The 23,277-nt window shown below is 50.3% G+C and overlaps 1 protein-coding gene across 1 annotated transcript in view; it reads right to left on the bottom strand.

Moving 5' to 3' along the window:
• The window catches only part of LOC144773807 (collectrin-like), a 159,649-nt gene that overhangs the window by 30,015 nt on the left and 106,357 nt on the right, over positions 1-23,277 (bottom strand). Inside the window, exon 4 of the mRNA XM_078658906.1 lies at positions 19,052-19,246. Within this exon, the coding sequence (XP_078515032.1) occupies positions 19,052-19,246 (195 nt within the window). The remainder of the gene's footprint in view (positions 1-19,051; positions 19,247-23,277) is intronic.

Below are 23,277 nucleotides of genomic sequence, written 5' to 3'. Positions count from 1 at the left end.
GACTACTCAAACCATTAGTTTTGTGTCTGATTTCTGCAACAAACAGTGCCTGTTGATGTCTGAAGAACCGTCCCGGGCCTTGGCTTTCTTACATCGTATTGCAACTGCTGAGGAGAAGGAAGTGGTATTGCCTTCCTGTTACAAGGCATTTGAGAAGGTGTTCAGTGATACACAAGCCGAAACTCTACCACCACATAGACCCTATGACTGCCGGATCGATCTTACCCCTGGATCAGTAATTCCTAATGGAAGACTGTATGCTCTCACGGTACCCGAGAATGAATACCTACGATCATATTTGGATAAATATCTGGCTAGCGGGAATATACGGCCTTCAAGATCGCCTGCGTCGTCGCCTTTATTCTTTATTCCTAAGGCCAACAGTGACAAGAGATGCTGCATCGACTATCGTGCCTTGAATTCCATTACCATCAAAAACCAGTATCCATTACCACTGATCCCTGTCTTGTTAGAACAGGTAAGATCTGCCAAGGTGTATACCAAGCTTGACCTGAGAGGCGCATACCATCTCGTCCGAATACGATCTGGGGATGAATGGAAGACAGCTTTCAAGACGCGGTATGGGCTGTTCGAATATCTAGTGATGCCCTTTGGGCTCTGTAACGCCCCAGCTGCCTTTCAATACTTTCTGAATGAGGTGTTGAGAGATTTCTTGGACCGTTTTGTAGTCGTGTACATCAACGATATATTGGTGTACTCAGATTCAACGGAGGAACATCCATCACACGTGAGCCAGGTGTTACAGGCCCTACTTCTTCATCATCTATATTGTAAAATCACGAAATGCGAGTTTCACGTGACCACCGTCGAATTTCTTGGGGTGATGCTTACGCCATCAGGTCAGGTGATGGCGGAAAGAAAAGTGAAAGCGATCAAGAATTGGCCTCGTCCCTGTAACCTCAAAGACATACAGTGCCTCCTTGGTTTTGCCAATTTTTATAGGCGCTTCATAAGGGGGTTTTCGGCTTTGGTGACTCCGCTTACCCGCCTCACCAGAAAGAAAGTACCGTTTATATGGGGAATCGAAGCACAGGATGCATTTGATGGACTAAAGGATGCATTCACTAGTGCTCCTGTTCTAATTCATGCCAATCCTGACTTGCCCTTTTTGGTGGAGGCGGATGCCTCTGAAGTGGCGTTAGGAGCGGTTTTATCGCAAAGAAATTAATCCACCGGAAACTTGCATCCTATTGCATTTATGTCTAGGAAACTCAGTCCAGCTGAAATAAATTATACAATAGCAGAGAAAGAGCTGCTGGCCATACGGGATGCTTTCGTAGAGTGGAGACATTGGTTATTGGGAGCTATACATGTAGTCACGGTCTACACAGACCATCGCAACTTGCAGTTTATGCGATCAGCTCGTCATCTTACTCCCAGACAGCTACGCTGGATGTTGTTTTTTTTTGTAAAATTTTTATTTGTAGTTTGAGGAAACAAGATAACACAAACAGGTTACCAAGGTACCATACAGAGCCCACAAGGGCGCAATAAAGCATCACAAGGTATCATCAGCATAATGGAACCCAGAAGAGTGTCTCAGGAGTCATCGATCAGGACCATGCGTCCAGCTATATGGACGAGCGTTGGAAAGTTCAGGCAGGCGCAGTTCCGCATTCCATAACTGCATAGGCTCCGGCCTTGTTAATAAGTACCTCAGTAAACCATAAACAAGAAACTCCCCCCCACCACCCCCCCTCCCCCTCTGGCGGCGACTCCATTCATACCAACACTCATCCCATCAACAGTATCAAACTTGAAAAAAGTGCAGGGACCGTAGAGAAGACGGACATACAGCGGATGGCAGGCCTTTAGAGAGGAATGCGACCAGAGGGCCCCACTGAAACTGGAAGTTTTTAAAATTGTCGAGGAAGATGTCCGCCATTCTCTCCATGCTGAGGAGTTTCCAAAGTCGAGCATGCCACAATGATATTGCCGGTGCTTCCTTCTTTTTCCACACAGCAGCCAATGTAATCTTGGCAGCTCCAACACACAGCCACAAGATTTTCCTATCTGCTCGTGTCTGATGTTCAAGACCGGGATCGCGTAGACCCAGTAACACCGAGGCCATAGAGTCCTCAATAGGATATCGAAGAATATCCCTGATGTGTGAGAGGATTTCTGCCCAATATGGGCGAATTACTGGGCAGTCCCACCAGATATGCTGGAAGTCCCCTAGGAGCCCACATCCCCTCCAACATCTATCGGAGGTATCCGGATAGAAGCGATGAAGCCTGGTAGGGCATAAGTACCATTGCATAAGAGTCTTAAGGTGGGCTTCCCTGAGATGGAGCGAGTGATTGAATGTTGTCAGATCGCGCCATAAGGCCGACCACTCACTGTCGGAGATATCTCTCCCTATCATTTCTTCCCAATGCTCCATGTAGCGTGGCCTAGGCGATACCGCCGATTTAAGCAAAAGTTGATATAAGGAAGAGATGACGCCTTTCATGGCCGATGTCCGCAGTATAAAGGCCTCGAAGGGCGACGGAGGTCTCGTAGCTGCTTCTAGTACCCCAGGCGACATAGCCCAATGGAGCATTTGTACATGGCGATAGTGGTCTGACCGGGGTACCCCATAATCCCTCATACAGTTAGCAAATGTAAGTGGATCCCGACCATGAAACAGATGGGTCAAAGCCCTACAGCCACCCTCTCTCCAAACATCAAAGGCTCCCTCCTGAGACGCCGGCGGGAAAGCCGGATTAAAATGCACAGGCGTGAACGGTGATGGGAACGTAGTCCAGCGCTCATCCGTTGCTAGAGTATCCCACACCTTGAGCGTGGTACCCGTGGGCGTGCTAATATAGGCGTTCAGGGGCCGATCCTTCTTCGGCTTCCAGGCCAGGTCCCATATCGACCTGCCAGCCACACTCCGGTCCATGTGTAGCCAGTGTTTTTCAGACATTTGCTGCGACCACTCCACCAGGACCCTCAATTGCGCCGCTTTATAATACAGCTGTAAGTCAGGCAGTCCCACTCCACCCTCTGCTTTCGGCCGGCGCAATACTGAAAAAGAAAAACGCGCTCGGCCCCCTTGCCACACAAAACGCAGAATCTGCGTCTTAAGGCGCCGAAAGTAGTCACTGTCTAAAGGTATGGGCAAGGCCTGAAATAAATATAAGAATTTAGGAAGGAGAACCATCTTCACAGCGTGGATCCTACCCAGCCATGACAGGAACTTAGGTTTCCATCTCTCCAGCTCCGCTCGAAGTTTCGCCAGCATGGGTGGAAAGTTAGCCTCGAATAGTTTGCCCACAGTCGGAGTCAAATGGACCCCCAGATATACAATGGAGGTATCGGCCCAAGCCAGAGGCGTCAGCAGACGCAAGCGGTCTATCTCAGAACGCGATAGAGTAAGGTTCAAGATATATGATTTGCTATAGTTCACCTTGAAACCAGCTACCTCCTCATATCGCCGCAGGGTCTCTGCGATGCAAGGCAAAGAGCCCTCTGGATCCGCTACGGATAAGAGAATATCGTCCGCAAAGAGCGTGATTTTATGCTGCTCTCCTGTGAACGGAATGCCCCGAATCCCCTCCTGCTCCCGTACCGCCATAGCCAAAGGTTCAATGCTTAGCGCGAACAGGAGAGGTGACAGAGGGCAACCCTGTCGAGTGCCTCTAGAGTGCGGGAAAAACGCCGACATGTGACCATTCACAGTTACGCGGGACCGAGGATTGGAAAAATTAGCCCCTACCATGGTGATAAACCTCTCCGAGAAGCCGAAGGCTACCATCGTATGAAACAAGAAGCCCCAGTCCACACGATCGAACGCCTTTTCGGCATCCAACCCGACCACGACCGCCGGTATGCGGAACCGGTTAGCTTTTTCTATCAGGTGTACCACCCTGCGTGTATTATCGTGGGTTTGACGCCCCTTGATAAATCCAGACTGGTCAGGCTGAATTATCGCCGGCATCAGATCTTGTAACCGACGTGCTAGGATGGCCGAGTACAGCTTGGCATCGATGTTGAGGAGTGCTATGGGGCGATAAGACGCACACTGGGTAGGGTCCTTCCCCGGCTTCGGCAAAACCGTAATCACCGCCTCCGCCAATGAGCCAGGAGAGGAACCAGACTCCGCCATGTCATTGAAGAGGGATACCAAAAAGTCGCACACGTCAAGGGCGTATGTTTTATAAAAAGCAGCAGTATAGCCGTCCTGCCCGGGGGCCTTGTGTAGTTTTAACTGCTTGATAGCCTCTAGTACATCGTCCCGGACAATCGGGCCTCCCAACCGCTCGTTCCATTCTGCGGATATTTGGGGAAGGGGTAAGCGCCGCAGATACTCCTTCTGTGCATCTACCTGTAGGCTGTCCCCCGTGTAGAGGTCCGCATAAAAGCGTCCGAAGACGGCCGCCTTCGCCTCGTCCCTGTGCTGCTCCTCACCCGTAGCATCCCGAATACCCCCGATGTACTCACGTTCCCGCCTATCCCTCAACTGCCGCGCCAGATGCCTCCCCACCTTGTTCCCACCAGAGTAGGATTGCCTTCCCAGCCTCAACAGCGTCAGTTCGGCCCTATTGTTATAGTGGGCCCTCAATTTCCCCCGAACCGCGGTCAGGGGACGAAGGGTCACCCTCGAGGGTTTGAGCTTATGCGCCCGCTCGAGGCTCGCAAATTCGGATTCCAGTTCTTCACGGTCCTTACGCCGTAACCTGTTGAGGTTAGCATTGAGACCCAGGCACGTGCCCCTGATAGACGCTTTAAAGGCGTCCCATGTATTGGATACCGAGGTGTCGGCTACGGGGTTGAGGTCAAAAAACTCCCTAATGGCCTTCCGCAATGCCTTATTAGAGGCGTCATCCCTCAGCACCGAGGCCGGGAAATACCATTTCCGTTGTCCGCCGCCGGACGACGACCAACGAAGGCTAAGAACCAGCAAACTGTGGTCAGACACCGAAAGTGGAAGAATGGTGGCATCGAGAACATCTCCTCTAAGGGCCTGGCTAATGAAAATGTGATCTAAACGGGAGTAGGAGTGATGTACATGTGAAAAAAAAGTGTAGTCTCGTGTAGTAGGGTGGAAAAAGCGCCAGCCATCAACCAACCCCAGCTCCCCCACCAGCTGCTGCGAGGGAGCCGAAAACACCCCCGTGTCAGTTCTACGAGACCCAGAGCTATCTACATCCTTATCCCACACCAGGTTGAAGTCCCCTAGGAGGAACAAGTGGCCTTCAGCAAAGTCTCCCACTCTCTGCAACAAATTTTGTAAAAACTGATTTTGGCCCGCATTGGGCAGGTAAGTTACCACAAACGTACTCAGCCGTCCCAGGACCATGCCCTTCACCATCAGCCAGCGGCCCTCCCTATCACCGCACACGTCAATAGGTTGGAAGTGCAACGCAGCACGGAACATGAGTGCCACCCCCCTATGTTTTGAAGAGGCAGATGCCCTGTATATAAGGGGATACGCCCTATGTCGGAGGCGCAGCTCATCTTTGCGTGCCAAATGTGTTTCTTGTAGCCCTACGATATCCAACTATTCTATTCTATTCTATTCTGGGTTTGGTGAGGCGCAACAGCTACCCCAGCAATGGGGCGTCCCGGCGCTAAGTGGTCATTCAAATACTTCCATACTTTCTGACGCTTCTGCGGCGAATTCAAGCCCTTAACATTCCAGGACCCTATACTAACAGTCATAGTGGAACCATAAGATCAAAGCTTTCAGAAGCATTCCAGGGACCCCCCCGTGTAGACGAGCCCATCCACCAATGTAGCCTGGTAAGACGATCCATCCCTCCTCCCCAAGTACCAGCACAATGATCGGCAGCCTCCAATAACGCTAACAATCCCACTTTTTGTTCCACGCACTCCCCCGATACCCCCCCAACACCACCATACATGCCCCACATCATACATGTCGCCGCCAGCACACTCCCCTGCACTCCCCCCCCCAGGTTCCCCTCCCTCCCCCGCCCTCAGCCCCCCCCTTCGAACCGGAAACCAATAGAAAACAGCCCAGAACGTCACATCTAAGAGCACAAGCCCCCCAAATCCAGAACCCCCCCACCCCCTCCCCCCCAACAAAAGAACAACAGGAAACCCATCCAGGTACTAAACCTGAGTCGGATAGTCATCAGTCCAACAGACCGTAGTTCGTCAGGCCCTCTCGGATTGATACTGGGGCAAGGGGGTCCACCCAGTGACCCCCAGGCCACGGTTCGGGGTGTCTTCTCCAAAAGTACAATCGATCCCCCAGAACCTCAGGGCCTGAGCCCCTCCGACGACAGTCAGCGAAACGTGGGTCAAGCCGCTCCAGAGCTCTCCTGGGAATCAGCCATGGTGGCGGAGGCCACCGAAGCCACCGAAGCCACCGCATCTCCCCTCTCCTGCTCACTGGACGTGCGGTCCGGCCGTCTCCGCTCCGGGGAGGAACCAACTCTATGCCAGGAAGAGGAGCGGCGTCGTCTCCGCGGTGACGAGTTGTGGGTCACCTGAGTCGGCGCGATGTCCTCAAGACCCAGAAGATCCTTTGCCGCTTGCAGGGATCTGATCTAGACCAGCCTATTCTGCCAGCGAAATATGATGCGGAAGGGATGACCCCAGGAGTAGGAGATGTTGCGGTTCCGTAGGAAGGCGGTCACAGGTCGGAACTCTCTCCGTTTCTGGAGCGTCGATGCCGCCAGGTCCTGGTATAGCTGTGGACGATGGTCCCTAAATTGCAAGGTGGATATGCTTCTAGCCTTCCGCAAAATACGCTCCTTAACCTGAAAGTCATGCACACAGACAAGGATATCCGGAGGCGGTCCCCCCCCTCTCCTGGGTAACCCCACTCTGTGCACTCTGTCCATCCTTATTTCTGTAACATCCTCCTCATCCAGAATCTGCACGAACAAGGCCTGAACGTACCCACGTAGGTCTCCTGCCTCTCCCTCCCACGGCACCGCCTTGATACGAATGTTATTCCTTCGGGAGCGGTTCTCCAGGTCCTCTGCGTGGGACTGCAGATCCAGATTTTGCTCAGTGAGGCGGATAACATCTTGTTGCAATTGATGCACATCGCTCGCCATACTCAAATCGTGGTCCTCCAATGTCGCCACTCTCTCACCGATCCCATCGACATCCCGCCGCACCTCCCGAAGGTCGGAGGCTAATTGCGAACGGAGTTCGGAGATATCCTCCTTAATGAAAGCAAAGAGCTCAGTCATGAATGCCTTCGTGGCGGGCGTCTCATCGTCCGATTGTTTCGACGAGCTACTGGCTCCTGGTGAGGCCGGTTGCTGCGAAGACTTGGAGGCACCATCCTTCCCCGGCTTCCCCCTTCGCAATGCGTTAGACATCGTGGGTCCCCCGCTGTTGTACGCGATCAGGCATCTCCTCCGCACCGGGTGCCCAGTTGGGGGGCTCAGTTGGGGGGCGTAAGCAGGGCCCGCACTGGCAGTTGGCGTAGCTCACCCCCCCCGGGTGTAGAGGGCAGGGGGGGCTACCTCCTCCGGCCCTAAGTTCACAGGGGGGCGCACTGGAATCGCAAAGCCCACCTGACAGCAGCCCAGGCCACAGAAGCAAGCAGGGCCCAGCCGCCCGAGATGGCGCAGTCAAAATGGCGGCTCAATACCGCCGATCAGCCTCGCACGTAGAGGTGAGGTAGCCGTGCAGCCAGGCCGTTCGGGCCGCTCAGATAGCTGTGCAGGGGCCCCCCCGCTAACGGAACCAGAGTCCCCTATGGGCTTCCGCAGCTTGTCCCAGAGATGCAGGCAGATGAACGAGGCTCAGCGACCGCCCCAGGCAGAGGTCGCGGTAGAGTCCGAATGGGGCCCGCCTCCTCCCGTGCTCCAGGCCGGCTCATGCCAAGGCGGCCCCCAAGCGTTAGTCCTGAGCCCCCAGAGCCCCTGCTGTCTTCTCCCCCACAGCGCCGGCACTCTCTATGGGCTGGATGGGGGGGGAGCAGCTCACCGCCGTCTTGCCGGCTCTTCCGATCCGTCGCTCCGTCAGCTGCCTCCAGCGGGACCTTGAGCGCTGCCCCCCGTTCTCCTCCGCTCCGGTGGGCCAGCGCCGCCGGGCCTCTCCCTGTGTGTTTATGGGAGACCCCACGGCAAGACGCGTCCTCCGCCCCTCGGCAGGACCACAGGCCGCAGCAGGAACGCCAACGCGGGTCGCCTCTTCTTCGCGCCTGGCACCTCCCAGCTCGAGACCGGCCCCTTAAGCACGCAAGACCGGTGCTCCACAGGCCGCAGTCCAACTCCGTGTCGGCGAGCGCCGCAATCCTTGCTCCGCTCCTCCACCAACACTGGACCGCTCCTCCAGGCGTCGGTGACCTCCGCTGTCCGTCTGGCGTCGGACAGCACTGCGTAGACCCAGCTTTCAGGTGCTTTGTTGGGACGGCGTCGGAGAGGCTCAAAGAAGCGTCCTACTCCGGCACCATCTTGGCCACGCCGGATGTTGTTTTTTGAGGAGTTCAGGTTTGTGGTTACGTACAGACCAGGTATCAACAACAAAAAAGCGGACGCACTGACTAGTCAAGAAAATCCTGCTCTGCATTCCACAACACAGAATCGCTCCATCATTGATCCCTCGAAAGTAGTGTGTGTTGCTCGAACTAAAGACTTTCTGCAAGCTGTACGGACTGGTATTCAGTCATGTGTGTGGAGAACATGGCTTCGTCATCACCCAGAGTGGACAATGAAACACGGAGTGGCCATGAAAGGAACGCAAGTGCTAGTACCCACAAAATCCCTGCGCAGAACAGTCTTTTCTTGGTGCCACAAGACGCCTAGCGCAGGACACATGGGATACGTGAAGACTCTTGAAAAGGCATTGAGACAATTCTGGTGGCCTTCTATAAGACTCGATCTGCGTCAATGGGGAAAAAACTGTGCGCAATGTGCTTGAGTGAAGTCGGACCGTCAACAACCTCAGGGATATCTGCAACCTTTGCCCACACCCGGAGAGCCTTGGGAAAGCTTTTCAGTTGATTTCATTGTGGGACTTCCTACAGACCAAGGCATGACAACCATCCTAGTGGTAGTGGACTATCTCACAAAAATGGGACACTTTATCGCATGTGATCAGGTCCCTACGGCAGGTCGCTTAGCCCAGCTGCTATTAGTACATGTGGTAAGGTTACACGGACTCCCGAGGGTGATAGTGTCGGATAGGGGGGCCCAATTCACTGCTCACTTTTGGAAAGTCTGGTGTTCTGCTTTACGTATCAACTCTTCTTTGTCCACTAGCTTTCACCCCCAAACGGACGGCCAAACGGAGAGGTTAAACCAATCCTTAAAGCAGTATCTCCGTTGCTATGTGCAGGCCGATACGGACTCTTGGGTGGATTGGCTGTGGGTGGCGGAAATGGCTTATAATAGCACTCAACACTCTTCCACACAACACTCACCTTTTTTCAGTTCGTACGGTTATCATCCTAGGGTAAATCCCTTGGTGCTCCCGAACGATACGGTCAAGCTGCCAGACGTCAGGGCTCGATTATCACGCATAAGCCGAATACTTCTGGCGACGCGGCATAATCTAGCCCAAGCCAACGTGAGGTACAAAGTGCAGGCTGACAAACATCGTAGACAGTGCCCTGAGTATAAGAAGGGCGACCTTGTATGGTTGTCTACGAAACACATTAAGTTCAGGAGACATAGTGTGTTTAATCCACGGTTTATCGGTCCCTATCGGGTGATCGCTAGAGTGAATCCGGTGTCTGTGAGATTGCGTCTTCCTGCTCATTTCAAGATACATCCTGTTTTTCACGTATCTTTGTTAAAACCCTCTTTGGCACCTGTTCGTAGGCCTCCTCTACCTATTTGGGTGCAGCAGGATCAGGAGTATGAGGTGCGCAGGATTCTTGACTCCAGGTGGGTGAGGGGGCGTTTGCAGTATCTGATTGCTTGGAAGGGATTTGGTTTGGAGGAAAGCTCTTGGGAACCTGTGGGTTCGGTTCACGCACCTCGGCTTGTGGCTCGGTTCCATGCTAGGTTTCCCTCCAAACCGGCTGCAGGACGGCGCCCCTTGTGAAGGGGGAAGTACTGTCAGGATCAGAGCAATGTGGGGCCGCCGTCCGCGAGATGCGTGGCACATACTAGCTCTGAAACTGGGGAAATCGTGAGTACAGAAACTGTTTTCCTGTCGACACTCGCTCTCGGACTGGGATCGAGTGGGTGTCGTGTTCTCGGCTCTTAAAGGACACCCGGCTGCGTGTATTCCTTGGAGCAATTTGGATTTCCCGGCTCTGCAGTGTCATCGTTTGGTTTCTTTCCTGTTGGAGGAGAAAGAGACTCTTTCTCATTGCAGGAAGGAAACGCTATTCCCTGGCCAAACGATAGTTGGATATGAACTATTGATGGGTTTGCTCGGATAAGATTGTATTACTCGAGCTGCCTTGGAGATTACTAACGGTTTGGGCTCAAATCGTTGGGCGAGTCATTACAAGACTAATACACGAATATAGGTGTGAACTGTCCTTTATTATTTAGGGAAGGAACTGTTCTATGATGATGTAAACCTCACGTATTCTTGTTTTCCTTATCTGCACATCGTTATTTCATTGTTTTCTTCAGGAGTGAATCTACAGGGGGTACTTGATCAGAGGGAGCGTGTGACCAAGAATAGCACACAGATATATTGTGGTATGTGATTATGCTCGATGGTACAAACATCTCTCTCAACTAGGAAATAGAACTTTACAGTAAGGTGTTCCTTATTTTCTTCTAGCTGGTGACAGCCCCTGGTATTACCCTGTGCCTGTGCTCCTGTATTTAAAGACCCTATTATCTTCCTTTTCAGGTAGGGGTTTAGAAGTACACTCAGGCGAGAATAGAGGAAGCGAGTGGATTTAATTGTGTAAGAAACAAAGGGGGGGGATGTTTTTCTAAACAACTGTCTTTTGTCATTTCAGATCTCCCTCCCCGCTGTTCCCTTCCTTTCCCGCGCTCTCGGAACCATTCTGGGGTCTGTGTTGTAGTATCAGACTTCGGGGTTGTTGTGTGGGTGCGGGTTTAGGACATTCGTCACAGCCCCGAGGAGTATAGGACGTGGAGCCTGACAATAAACACAAGTTGTGTAAAAAAAGACACATAAGCAGATGAAGACATAGACTGACTTTTGACCTGTGTGATTGAAGCACAGCAAACATTACAAGATAAAAACAGAATTTAAAGTCATTTTTGCTTATAGCTTGGACATACCACCTTAAATCAAAGGTTTGGAAAACATTAGCCAAGCACTAAAATTAAAGGAATATACATAGAAAGGTAGAAACAATATTTGCAGTGCTCTCCTTATTCGATTCTGTAACACAAGAGTTGCATTCCACAGTAAACTGCCTCTGAAAGGTTAAATGTGATTTGTTCTGCTGTGATTTAACTACAGGGATCCAGTTACACCCCGGCCCTGTTCTTCTCATTGCTGGCATCCGTGTCTGCATTCTTTTTCAGATGCGTGTTGATTTTCAGATGCCTGTAAAGAGCTGTCCGACTGATAAGAAGGACCCTTTGTAATGCGTGCTCTAGAGGCCGCCCTGCGCTGGGTTATTTGACAATGTGCACAGCCGCCCAGGCGAGCACTCTAGAGGGAACAGTGGATGAGAGCTAACCCCGCTATTCATGCGGTCAAATTTGGCCCAGATGAACACAAACTTTCGCTCTTCGCAGATAATGTTCTACTTCCCATTACAGACCCATTGACATCGCTGCCAGCTATCCAAAACAAACTTGGCCTCTTTGAAAAGGCAGCAGGTTTCAAAGCCACTTTATCCTAATCTTTTCTACTTAATTTAACTCTGCCTCAATCGGCGATGGCGAGGGTTGAGGAGACGGCCCCCTTCTGCTGCGTACATAAAGAAATCTCCTATTTAGGTGTTAAAATTTCCCCCAAACTAACTGACCTCTATAAGGCCAATTCCCCCACCTATTGCAGCAGTTCCAGGCTGATTTGCGGAGATGGGGCTCAGCATTTATTTCTTGGATAGGTAGGATAAATGCAATTAAGATGAATGTCCTACCCAGGCTCCTTTTCCTTTTCCAGGGTCTCCCGATTACCGTATGTAAAACGCTGTTCCCGGAGTTGAAAATGAGGACCAAATTCATCTGGCAGGGACAGAGGGTGTGTCTATCCCAGGGGCTCCTAACTAGACCACATTCTGAGGGTGGGTTGACTCTTTCTGATTATCGCCTTTGCTTTCAAGCAGCCCAGTTGATGGTAATGGCAGATTGGTCCCTCAGGGCTTCCGACAGACACTGGCTCAATATGGACAGACAGGTAGTGGGTAGAACTATATGGGACCTCCATTGGAAACCAAAACATGAAAGACCGCCTAATGTATACCTTAGTACCCCCATGGCCACCACTCTCCATGTGTGGGACACTGTTACCAAGACGCTGCCTCTGACAACCTTCCACTCCTCCTACTCCCCCTTTAATTTTAATTCAGCCTCCCACCCGGCATTGCTAGAAGGGCCCTTTGACTGATGGAGAGAGGGTGGTTGCCTCATGCTCTCTGACTTGCTCCAACGGGGTGAACTGCTCTCCTTTGCGGAATGTTCACTTTGTTTTAAGCTACCACCCACAGAAGAATATCACTACCTCCAACTAAAACATTGGGTGAAGCAACCCCACGTGCAGTTGGCCACGACCAGGGACCTGCTCCCCGTGGAGAAATTAATCCAATCAGGCACCACTTCCAAGGGCTGCATATACTGCCTGTATGCCTTACTTTTGAAGGCAGGCCCTGATCCGGTCCCATGGCTTTGGAAATTCTGGGATGCGCTGCTACCCACCCCCGTAGAGGAGAAAAAGTGGGGCTCCATATACAAAGACATCGTCAAACATAATCATTCCATGTTTTTGAGAGAAGCACACTATAAAGTCATGTATGAATTGTGGGGAACGCTGACCGCTGGGGGCCCCAGGGGTTGCTACCTGTGCGCGCCGCAAGCATGCACACAAGTCACACACACCACAGAGTGCTGGTCTGGACCGGAAGTGCCGTGCCACTTCAGTCCGTTTATTTATCTCTTTCTGGCCACGCCTGGCCAGAAAGTGTTACAATGTGTGATAGTGCTTCCGGGGCTCAAGGGAGACCCTCGGAGCACTAGAGCGCTACATCCCTTCCCAACTTGGATTTGAAAACAATTGTGAATAACAGTTCAGCATACGAAGTCAGACAGTTTCTGGCTCGGCTTCGGATTTGGCCTGAGGTCGTATCTCCATCTGCCTCTGGTTGGTGCCTGCTCAGGTCTCGGGCCTGGTGATGGAGGAATCGCTTCGTCTTGCCCTGTGGTGTTCGAGAGCGTGCTCGCCTCACTGGATCTTCCCGCTCCTATCTCGGACTCCTCTCCTGCAGGTTCCTCTTGTTCGAATATGTGCTGTCGCGTCGATGGTATTTGTTTGAACCAGGAGACATTCCTGGTCACTTCTTCTCCGTTCCGGCGAGCTGTGACCGCTGTGCCCCGTGTTTCTTTGACGACCCACGGTTCTGGTTCAAACACTGTGTTAAATTTCCCTCCAGGTCTTCTGGTCCGGATGAGCACAGTCTTGCCTGGTTGTATATTCCGGGATTGAGCTCGTCTCTTGTGACTTGCTTTCTCATTTGTTCTCCTTCGCCTCTCTTGGGTGCGCCCGGGAGAGTATGGTGTTGGTGCCCAGTTGTCGGCCATGGGGAGTAGGTCTCTTCTCGGCCCAGCGAGCATAAGCGCCCACGGTGATTGTTGTGTGGTGCTGTGGGGTGTGCTCCTGTACTCCCTCAGGAAGACTTGCAGAGCTTCTTCCGGGTCCTTTCCTTCAGCTGTGGCGATTCGTAGGATCTTGTTGGTTGTCCTCATAAACCGTTCCACCTCTCCGTTTGCTTGAGGCCACTGAGGCGTATTCCGGTGATGTCGGATGCCCAGATTGTGTAGGAACTCCCTGAACTCGCTCCCCTGGAATGGGGGTCCATTGTCCGTCTTGATGACGAGAGGAACTCCAAACATGGCAAATGATTTGCTCAGGAGAGGGCGGATGTTAGCAAAGCTGGTAGAGGTGGCTAGATCCACAATCGGGTATTTCGTGTAATTGTCAATCAGCACTACGGTGACTCTCCCATCTGGGAAACTCCCAAAGTCCAAGCTGAGCCATGACCATGGTGATGGGGCATGTTCTTCTGTGATTATTGGCGCGGGAGCGTCAGATGAGCTAGTTATCTGGCATGCTCGGCATTGGCGTACAATGGTGTCAACGGTTTCTTCCAGGTTGGGGAACCAAACCTTCTCTCGCATCCTTGCCTTCATCCGGCGGGTGCCCTGGTGTCCTTCGTGCGCTAAGATTGTCGCTCTTTCTTGGAGAGTCTTGGGGATAATCACACGGTGGCCTCTGAGGATGAGATCATTGCTTGCTCGGCTCAAGTCATGTCGCACTCTCCAAAACTGCGTTAAGCGTGTCCGGTCTTCTTCGCTCCAACCGCTGACATTCCGTAGGAAGTTTTCCCAGGAGCCTGACTGTATGGAGTCTGCTACTCGTTGAATGACCGCATCGTTCACATATTCAGATATGATGGTGTCTGCTGTGAGAGCTCGGGGACATGATGCAGCCGACAGCATGTTTACAAAGTCTTCGGTTTGGTTCTCGAGTTCTGTTGGTCGGCATTCCTCTGGGCCAGGGTGTCTAGATAGAAAATCTGCGGGGTTCTTGGCTCCTGGGCGATATGTGAGGTCCATTTGGTACTGTTGCACTTGTATCGCCCACCGTTCTATCCTCGGGGGTGGGTGAGGAGCGGTGCCTCTGAACAAGGGTATTAGCGGCTGGTGGTCTGTCACCATGCGAAAAGGGTGTCCGGAGATGTACAAGTGGAAGTGTGCACACGCCCACTTCACTGCCAGGGCTTCTCTCTCTATTTGCGAGTATCTTGATTCAGTCATAGTTAGTGCTTTGCTCGCAAATGCTAATGGTGACCATATTCCTGGTTCGGTTTCTTGTGATATCAGGGCTCCCAGACCTACTGGGCTGGCATCTACTACTATTTCGGTGGGTTTGGTGGTGTCAAAGTATGCCATCGTGGTGCTCTCTAGCAATGCTGCTTTGATTTGGTCAAAGGCTTTGGCTTCAGTTTCCATCCATTTCCATGAGTTCTCCTTTTTTGTTAGGTTTCTCAGCGGTTCCGCAATCGTGGCTAAGTTGGGGATGAATATCGCACAATATTGCGCCATTCCCAGGAAGCTTCGCACTTCTGACGCTGTGGTTGGCGCAGGGGCATTCTTGATTGCCAGCGACTTGCGGGGGTCTACGGTGACTCCTTCTGACCCAAACACATAGCCAAAGAATTCGATGGATTTCTTGAAAAACTGACACTTGTCCTTGTGAAGTGTCACACCATATTGTGCCAGTCTTTGTAGCGTCGCCTTTAGCCTGTTGTGATGTTCTTCACTCGTTTTGGCGTGGATTAAAATGTCGTCGCTGACGTTCAGCACTCCTTGGAGCCCGGAGAGAATTTCTTTGATTGTGTTTTGGAAGATCTCGGCTGCAGACGAGATCCCAAAGTTTAGTCTCTTGTATCGTCTCAATCCAAGGTGCGTCGAGAAAGTTGTTATGTATCGGCTTTCTTCTGCTAGTCTCAGTTGGTGATACCCCGCATTGAGGTCTAGTTTAGAAAACCATTGGGCGCCGTTTAAGTCGGTCAGGATGTCGTCGACTGTAGGTGTGAGATGCCGCTCACGCCGAATGGCTTTGTTTGGGATCCTCATGTCGATACAAATCCTGATTTTCCCTGGTTGCTTCGGCTTCTCGGTTATCACCATGGGGGACACCCATGGCGTCGGTCCGGATACTTTTTCAATCACCCCTTGTGCTTCCAGCTGGTTCAGTTCTTGCTCGACTGCAGCACGTAGGTGAAACGGCACTCTTCGGTGTCGTAGCGCAATCGGTTGTATGGCAGGGTCTATGTGCAACTTGATAGGAGGGTGCTTGATAGTTCCAAGGCCTGTGAATAGCTTGGGGAACATGAGTAAAATGTCTTCTACCTGCAACGCTCGTACTGCGTTTGCGAAGGCAATGAGGCCTAGGTCTTCTGCTGTGTTGCTCCCCACCAATAGGTCCGCCTCCTTGTCAATCACATGGAACGTGGTCAGTACCTCCTGGTCTTCTGCTCGGACCTGTACTACCATCTTCCCTCGCAGCGGGAGGGGCTCTTGACTGCCATAGGTGAAGATCCTGGCCTTGGAAGGAACAAGTTTGGGTTTCGGGTTTAGCGCTTTGTAATGCTGAATGCCCATTACATTCACCGTGGCCCCGGTGTCGATGACTCCGATTGCTGGTGATCCGTGGATCTGTATCTGGCACTTGGGTTGTGGTCGTCGACTTCTCTTCAGTTCGCTGACAAACGATACGAAATAGCATTCGTCTTCGTCATCCGTGGATGAGTCGTCATAATGTGGCTGTTGTGTTCTTTGTGACTTGGTTGAGCGTGATGTTGTGGACTCATCTAGCGATAGTTGCTTGACCGCTCCAGTGGCTGTCTTTCTTCCTGAGGCGTTCCGTCCTCGAGAGCCTCCTCTGCACACACTGGCGAAGTGGTTGGGGATACCGCACTTTGAACATGTCTTCCCTCGCGCTGGGCAGCCATCTTGGTTGTGTTCTTCCCTGCCGCAGTAGCCACACGGTGTCCGGCGTTGTGTCCTCGTCGGCCCTCGTCCTCTGCTTCCTCGGCTCGACATGCGCACTGCGTCCACGCGTTCTGTCTTTATCGCTGCTCCTGTGTCATGTTGTGGGTTGAGGGCCGCCTCCATCGCGGTAGCGCGGGCATCAGATAGTTCGTGCGACCGTGCAAGGATCAAGATTTCGTCGAGGGATATCCGCGGCTGTCTCAGGATCAATGTTCTCAGGTGTTTGTTGCGACAGCCCTGGATGAGTTGTGCTGTGACTTCCTTCTTTTTGTCGTCTTCAGTGCACGTGCTTATGAGGTCTCTTAGTCGCGCGTGCAACGCGTCCATTGTCTCCCCTTCCCGTTGCTTGGCTTGTCGGAACTTGAATCTCTCATAGTGAGGATTTAGTTGGGGGTCGAAATGGGCATTGAGGGCGTTGACGGCAGCATCAAAGTCAGTGGTGGCTCCTGTGTTAGGGAGGTGTCTGAACAGCTTGTAAAGTTCCGTGCCTCCAAAGTGGAGCAGTAGAGATCGCTTCACTTCATTGCCTTTCTCCCTGGTGGCTGTGAAGTAATTGTTGAGTTGCCCCAGCCACACTGCCCATCGTGGCGCTGCTGTCCCGGGGTCGATCAGTTCACTGAAAGGCGGCAATGCCTGTAGTTGTGCATGTGCTGAGGGGGTTGGAACTTGAGCTGCGGGGGCTGCTGCTGCAGGTGGTGTGCCACTGGTGGCTCCTCCTTGATTTTGGGACATGCTTGAGTGTGTTGGGCCTTATCAGCCTTGTCTTTTGCTGTTTCGGGCTTGGCTTGACTAGGCTTGGCTTTAATCTCCTTTTTTTTTGTATTTTGAATTGCCTTGTGCTTGTTTTCTTTCTTCCGCCTTGCGCGCGTGTGAACTCCTGTGCCCCTGTGCCTCCAGTGTCTGGCGCTGCTGTGCTGGCGCGCTGTTCTTTCTTCCCCGCGTGCTCACGCGGCGTTAGGCCTGAGGAATGCGTCGGCCTCTCTTCTCTGCGCATGCGCGCACTGCTCGGCCTGCCGGCGGGGCCTTTCTCCGGCGCTTCTTCGGCGCTGCGTGCTCCGCCTCAGAGCGTCGCCGGTACCGGTCCCTCACGCAGCTCCTTGCATACGCTGCTTACCGGTAGGCGATTTCTTTCTTCTTTCTTGTCTCTGGGTCTCCGGTGTTGGCCTCCGGCGCTGGGCCCGTGGGGTTTGGGCCGTTTTCGGAGCTCGGCGTCTCCGGCCTCCCCGTCAGCTGGTCCGTCCAAGGATCTAGGCGGATCCCACCCTCGTCGCCAGTGTGGGGACCGCTGACCGCTGGGGGCCCCAGGGGTTGCTACCTGTGCGCGCCGCAAGCATGCACACAAGTCACACACACCACAGAGTGCTGGTCTGGACCGGAAGTGCCGTGCCACTTCAGTCCGTTTATTTATCTCTTTCTGGCCACGCCTGGCCAGAAAGTGTTACAATGTGTGATAGTGCTTCCGGGGCTCAAGGGAGACCCTCGGAGCACTAGAGCGCTACATGAATGATATTTGCATCCCCAGAAACGACACTCCATATTCCCGAATACTACAGACAAATGTTGGCGGGGCTGTAGGTTGCTAGCGAACTTCCGTCACATTTGGTGGGACTGCCACTCTATCCAACCCTCTGGAAAGATATTCTTTCCCAAATCAAGCAGATCCTGGGGTATCCCATCTCACATACAGTGGGACATGCTTTCCTGGGGGTGCGGGACCCTATTTTGAAGTATCAGACCCAAGGACATCGCTCCATTATGTAATTTTGCCGGGAGCAGCCAAGATGGCAATAGCCTCTGTCTGGAAATAGAAGGGTGCCACCTTCCCTTACCCAATGGCATGCCAGGTTGTGGCGTGCACTGGAGCTTGAGAGGATGATGGACTTAGTTGATGTTAAAGCAGGGGCTTTGATTACATCTGGAGCCCGCTGGTGAGCTACCTGTCAGAGGGGCTGCTGCTGTTTGCCTGTAGTCCCAGACAGCGGGCCCTACACCTCTTTCAGACCTAGTGGGCCCCCTGCCCCACCCCGTGTTGCCCCCCCGACTCGTTCACACGAAACACCACGGAAATGTTTTTTTTATGTTGGTTCCTTTATTATTATTTGTTCTTGTTTTGTTCTCTACAGATAATATTCCTTTTTTCCTTTTGAGTACTATTGGAACCTGAGCACGAACGAGCGATGTATATCGGAATTTGTTTCTCTCCTAAAGAAAAAGTATGATTTGCTGAGGCCTTATTGAAAAGCTGTGTGTTATACTCGGATATCTGTAACTCTTGGTATAAGAAATGTGCTCTGGAGTGATTCCATGGTTGTATATCACTGTAAAACCTAATAAAAATATTTTGACAAAATAAATATATATATATATATAATCGCAGTAATTGTGTCTCAAAGTATACTTTCCACTGTGTTTGGAAAAATTTAACAAAAAACAGTAATAGGACTGAAACTCACTCTCGGTGTCGCCGGATGGTAGACACGATTAATAAAAATACTGCAACCAGAGCCAGGCTGAAGATGACTCCAAACACCACAAGCCACACCGTAATGGAGGATTCAAGCGGCCCACTGAGTGTGGGAATAATCTGCACAAACTCCAGGGAATCATCATTCAGCAAGAATGCACTGTTAATCCGGTTCCTCTGTTTTCTGTAAGCATAAAACCCAACAAGAAAAGAAGCATTTGTAAATGCATTAAAATATGCTGCAGCCAATAGAAATGGAGAAAAGGTAAGTCACACGCACAGGATCCAATGTCAAGCCAGGAAAGAGAGGAGACGAAATGTAAGTCCCTTTTAGGTTTATATTAAAAATAAAAGATTTCACAAGCACAGTGCAAGCCAAGCACTGTGCAGGCGAACTCTAAAATAGTCTGCTTTTTTGACAATATCTGAGTGTCCACTCCAGACGCTCTTCCAATCATTTAATGAAACTAGATATTTATTTTCTTCAAACCAGTAGCTTCGTTAATCAGTTACTCTGATAATTTTGGCATATAATAAACGTAGTTTTAATTTAATGTGTTTTTTCTATTTGTGGAAATAAAAATACACTACATGTGCTTCTAGGGAAAAATGCATTGCTCTAGAGCTAATTTCCTCAAACCTGTTAATGCCACACCCTTTTTATCTAAAAAAGAATGCTAAACATATTTTCCCTCACTAATTCTATAAAATTGGTAGTTCTAAATATACTCCACAATTAAAAACATTGCTGTAATATTTAATTATCACTTTTAACAATGCAATCAATCCTTTAAGGGGCGCCCATCCCTACGTCCCTTCCAGAGATGACTCAAGTGATCTTCCGGGTGTGGAGGGCTGCACTGAAGTGAGGTGGATGGGGTGGGACCGAGGGATCACATTTGAAACCCCCTTGGGTGAAGGCTGTTAACTGGCATAGGTAGCGTCTCGGGAGGGCTTCCAAGGGTGGGACCACATAGAGATCTCTCGCCTGGTAGATGTTTCAGGACCTTCATGCAGACTTTCACATGCCACTTTGCAGTTTTTTTTTTGCAACCGACAATTTTGACATGCACTCCTGGAATACAAAGGAGAGCTGGAGGATACCCCCGAAAATAATCCACTCGAGGGCTGCCTGCTTATGGGCCCAGTGGGAAAGGTGCAATCTCCCTAATTTACAAAACCCTGGTGTTACCCTCCCTGCACTTGATGGTCCCACTGCAGGAGAAGTGGGAGGGGTGAGCGGGGGGGATTGGACCAAGCCGATTGGAGGGATGCATGCATGGCCCCCGCACATTAATGATCTTGGCGGGGCTTCGGCTCGTACAATTAAAAATTCTTCAGCAGGCCTACTTAATGCTCCGCCAGTTGTGGAAGGGGGGAGCTTGCGTCTACCCAGACTGTGGTAGGTGTCGCAATCCCTGAGGTGACTTTTTACACATGGTATGATCATGTCCAGTCACTACTGGAACAGTGTCATGTCCACTTTAGCCCAGGTAGTGAGGACACATATTGAAGTACACCCCAGAAAGGTATTGTTGGGATTAATGGAGGATATGGGAGGTCCCCAAGGGGACAGGATACTTGTGGGATTGGGCATGTTGGTGTCTAAACGTGATATAGCTAAGAAGTGACTGTCTCCTGTGACTCCATCGATAACATCATCGATGTGTGACATGGACTGGGGTGCCAAAATGGAAGAAAGTATATTTACAGCCCAAATGTTTTGGGGCAAATGGTGGTCTTACCCCAAACTAGGTGGTTAACCCAAAAGGGGTACAGCGAGGGACTCGATAGCTATGGAAGTGTGGGAGGAGTTGGGGATTTGTGAACTCTCATGTGCAGATTGTGTGTTCGGACCAAGCAACTGGTTGTATTGTTTGTTATGGAAATTGAAATAAAGATGTTTCTATTAAAATAAAAAATGCAATCAAATTACAAATTTGCCAACATGCTATTGGCAGCCCAGTTTCACTTAAAGTGAAAAAGTATCTACAGTCTAAAAGACCTTGAGAATTACTTGGTCCCCTCTTCACTTTGACATCTACAGGACATGAATGACTCAGTACCACTCTCTTTTTGTTCATTAAACACAACTTTCTGTTCGGCATGATGCCTCGGTACCTCAGAAGAAGAGTTTAAAGAACTCATGTTTAGAGGGTGCCCTGTGAAATATGGGTGCTAGATCCATCACGTTTTATTCAGAGATGGCATCATGCTAAATTTCCAGTGGGCTGAAAAGGCACATTGATACTCCTGTTTACAGATCAAAGCTAACTTCCTAAAAAGAATGGTTTTAACTATTTGTATAAGAAGTAAAGACCTTCATACTTACCTTGCTAAATGTTTATCTAGCTTCTTCTAGTAGAATTGCATTATGGTTATCAAGTGTGGTAGCAATTAAATGTTTCCTTTTTCGCTGTCTGTGGAATATTGGAATTGCCATGTAACTGTCTACGTAAATGTAATTTTTTAGATCCAGTGTAAACCAAAATCCTTTGATTCTACTAAAATTATATGTGTCGTATACTTACTTATAAGGACTTTCTTTCAGCCCTCTTCATCCATTGGTCTGGTGTTGTTTCAGTCACATCTTAAGTCCACCCACTACAGCATACAGCACGGGACAAAGGAGATGTCCACTTCTGCCATTAGCTAATTCAGTGTGAATGATGGCATTCTGACCTTTCACAAGGAGCACCTTCACAAACAAAGTAATTCCCTTAAGTGCCAGGGATCACTACGCCAATGTGTGCTATTTGAGTACAAGAATATTTTTGTTTTTAGTCAATGTTTTTAGTAAGTTTGATGAGGGCTTGTCAGCTTCCCTAGAAATAAAACTGCAAAAACCATCACAAAGACTATTATTTCCTAAGGCGCTCTCTTTTCCCAGATACATTTCCTGCATACCAGCCGATTGTAGTGTCATACGATCATGTGCAGTAGGACCCTTGTGGTCCTTGGCGAACTCCTTACAAAGTTATGTAATCAGTTGGAAGGTATCTGGGTGTGGTCAATAAAGGTTATGACGTAGTGCGTTCAGTTAACGGTTGCATGCCGAAGAATAAAGATGTGTGTTACAGAGCTCCGTGTGTGGCATGGTCATTTGCATGCTCCAGAGCTAGGGAGGATGCAACACCACAGCTGTCAGCAGCTATGGCTCGAACCCCAGAAAACAATGCTATGTGGAACTAATGAATATTTAAATTCTTTAACATTGTGTGTACAGCGTCAAAGCATGGGCAGAGTTTGGATCTGAATATTGCAGGATTATGCCCTTGGTGAAATTCTTAGGGCATTTTTATTATTTATATCTTTAATTAAACAGCAAACCAGTGAGCATCTCCAATTAAAAGGGTAAAAGACATAACTAAAAGCACTACAAGCTGACTGTGATAAGAATAGTGCCTAAATCAACCGAACTTTCAAGGCAGCGCCTAATCCAAGATGTTTCCTGGCCTGGCCAGGTTATTTTCTGAAATTAGATGAGATGGGGTCATTCAGATTAGTATGGCTGTAGGATGAGAGCCTGCCAAGTGAGTGATAGAGAAACAAACAAACAAACAGTCTCCTTCCTCCTTGACATACCATGGTGCTAGATCTGTGTCTAAAAAAGATGCTAAACCTTGATGAAACAAATGGGATCTTAATGCTCTACGTTCCATTCATGATTAACCATTTGACACAAGGCTATGTGTAGACTGCTCCAAAACTGATGAACAAGCACAGAAAACAAACAGTCACTAGTGCTGGATCACTGGACCATAAGATCATAAAAAGAGAGAGAGGAATGGCACCAATAGAGCAACAAGGAACTTACCAAGTCACTTGCTAGCTGACTAGCTTAGTCCATGCATGAGCCATCCAATTCAGATGCAAAAAGCACAAGTCGTGTAGGGAGCAGTGAAGACAAAGAAAGGACTGAGAAGTCCCAACATCAGACCCATGTGTCTTTGTTTTGATTTGTTTTTTCACATTCCCTCTCTCTGCAAATGCCAAGAGACCTTTTCCTCTTACCAGTGGTGCAGATATAGTTTTTTCTGTGATCATTTTAGTGGATCTTAGCCAACTGAAGGCTCCTTTAAACAGAATCCATGTTGTCAACTGTTCTCTGCAATAATCCTGAAATAATAAGGCACTGTGCACGGGTGGTGGGACCCTGGCCTGAGAGCTCCTGATTGGATCCGTTGGGGGTCTTTTATGTACTTTGCATGGGCC

Source organism: Lissotriton helveticus, chromosome 8 (genome assembly GCF_964261635.1).
Source record: "Lissotriton helveticus chromosome 8, aLisHel1.1, whole genome shotgun sequence".
Taxonomy (NCBI): domain Eukaryota; kingdom Metazoa; phylum Chordata; class Amphibia; order Caudata; family Salamandridae; genus Lissotriton; species Lissotriton helveticus.
The sequence above is the reverse complement of the archived record's forward strand: the minus strand, read 5'-3'. Positions and strand labels throughout refer to the sequence as shown.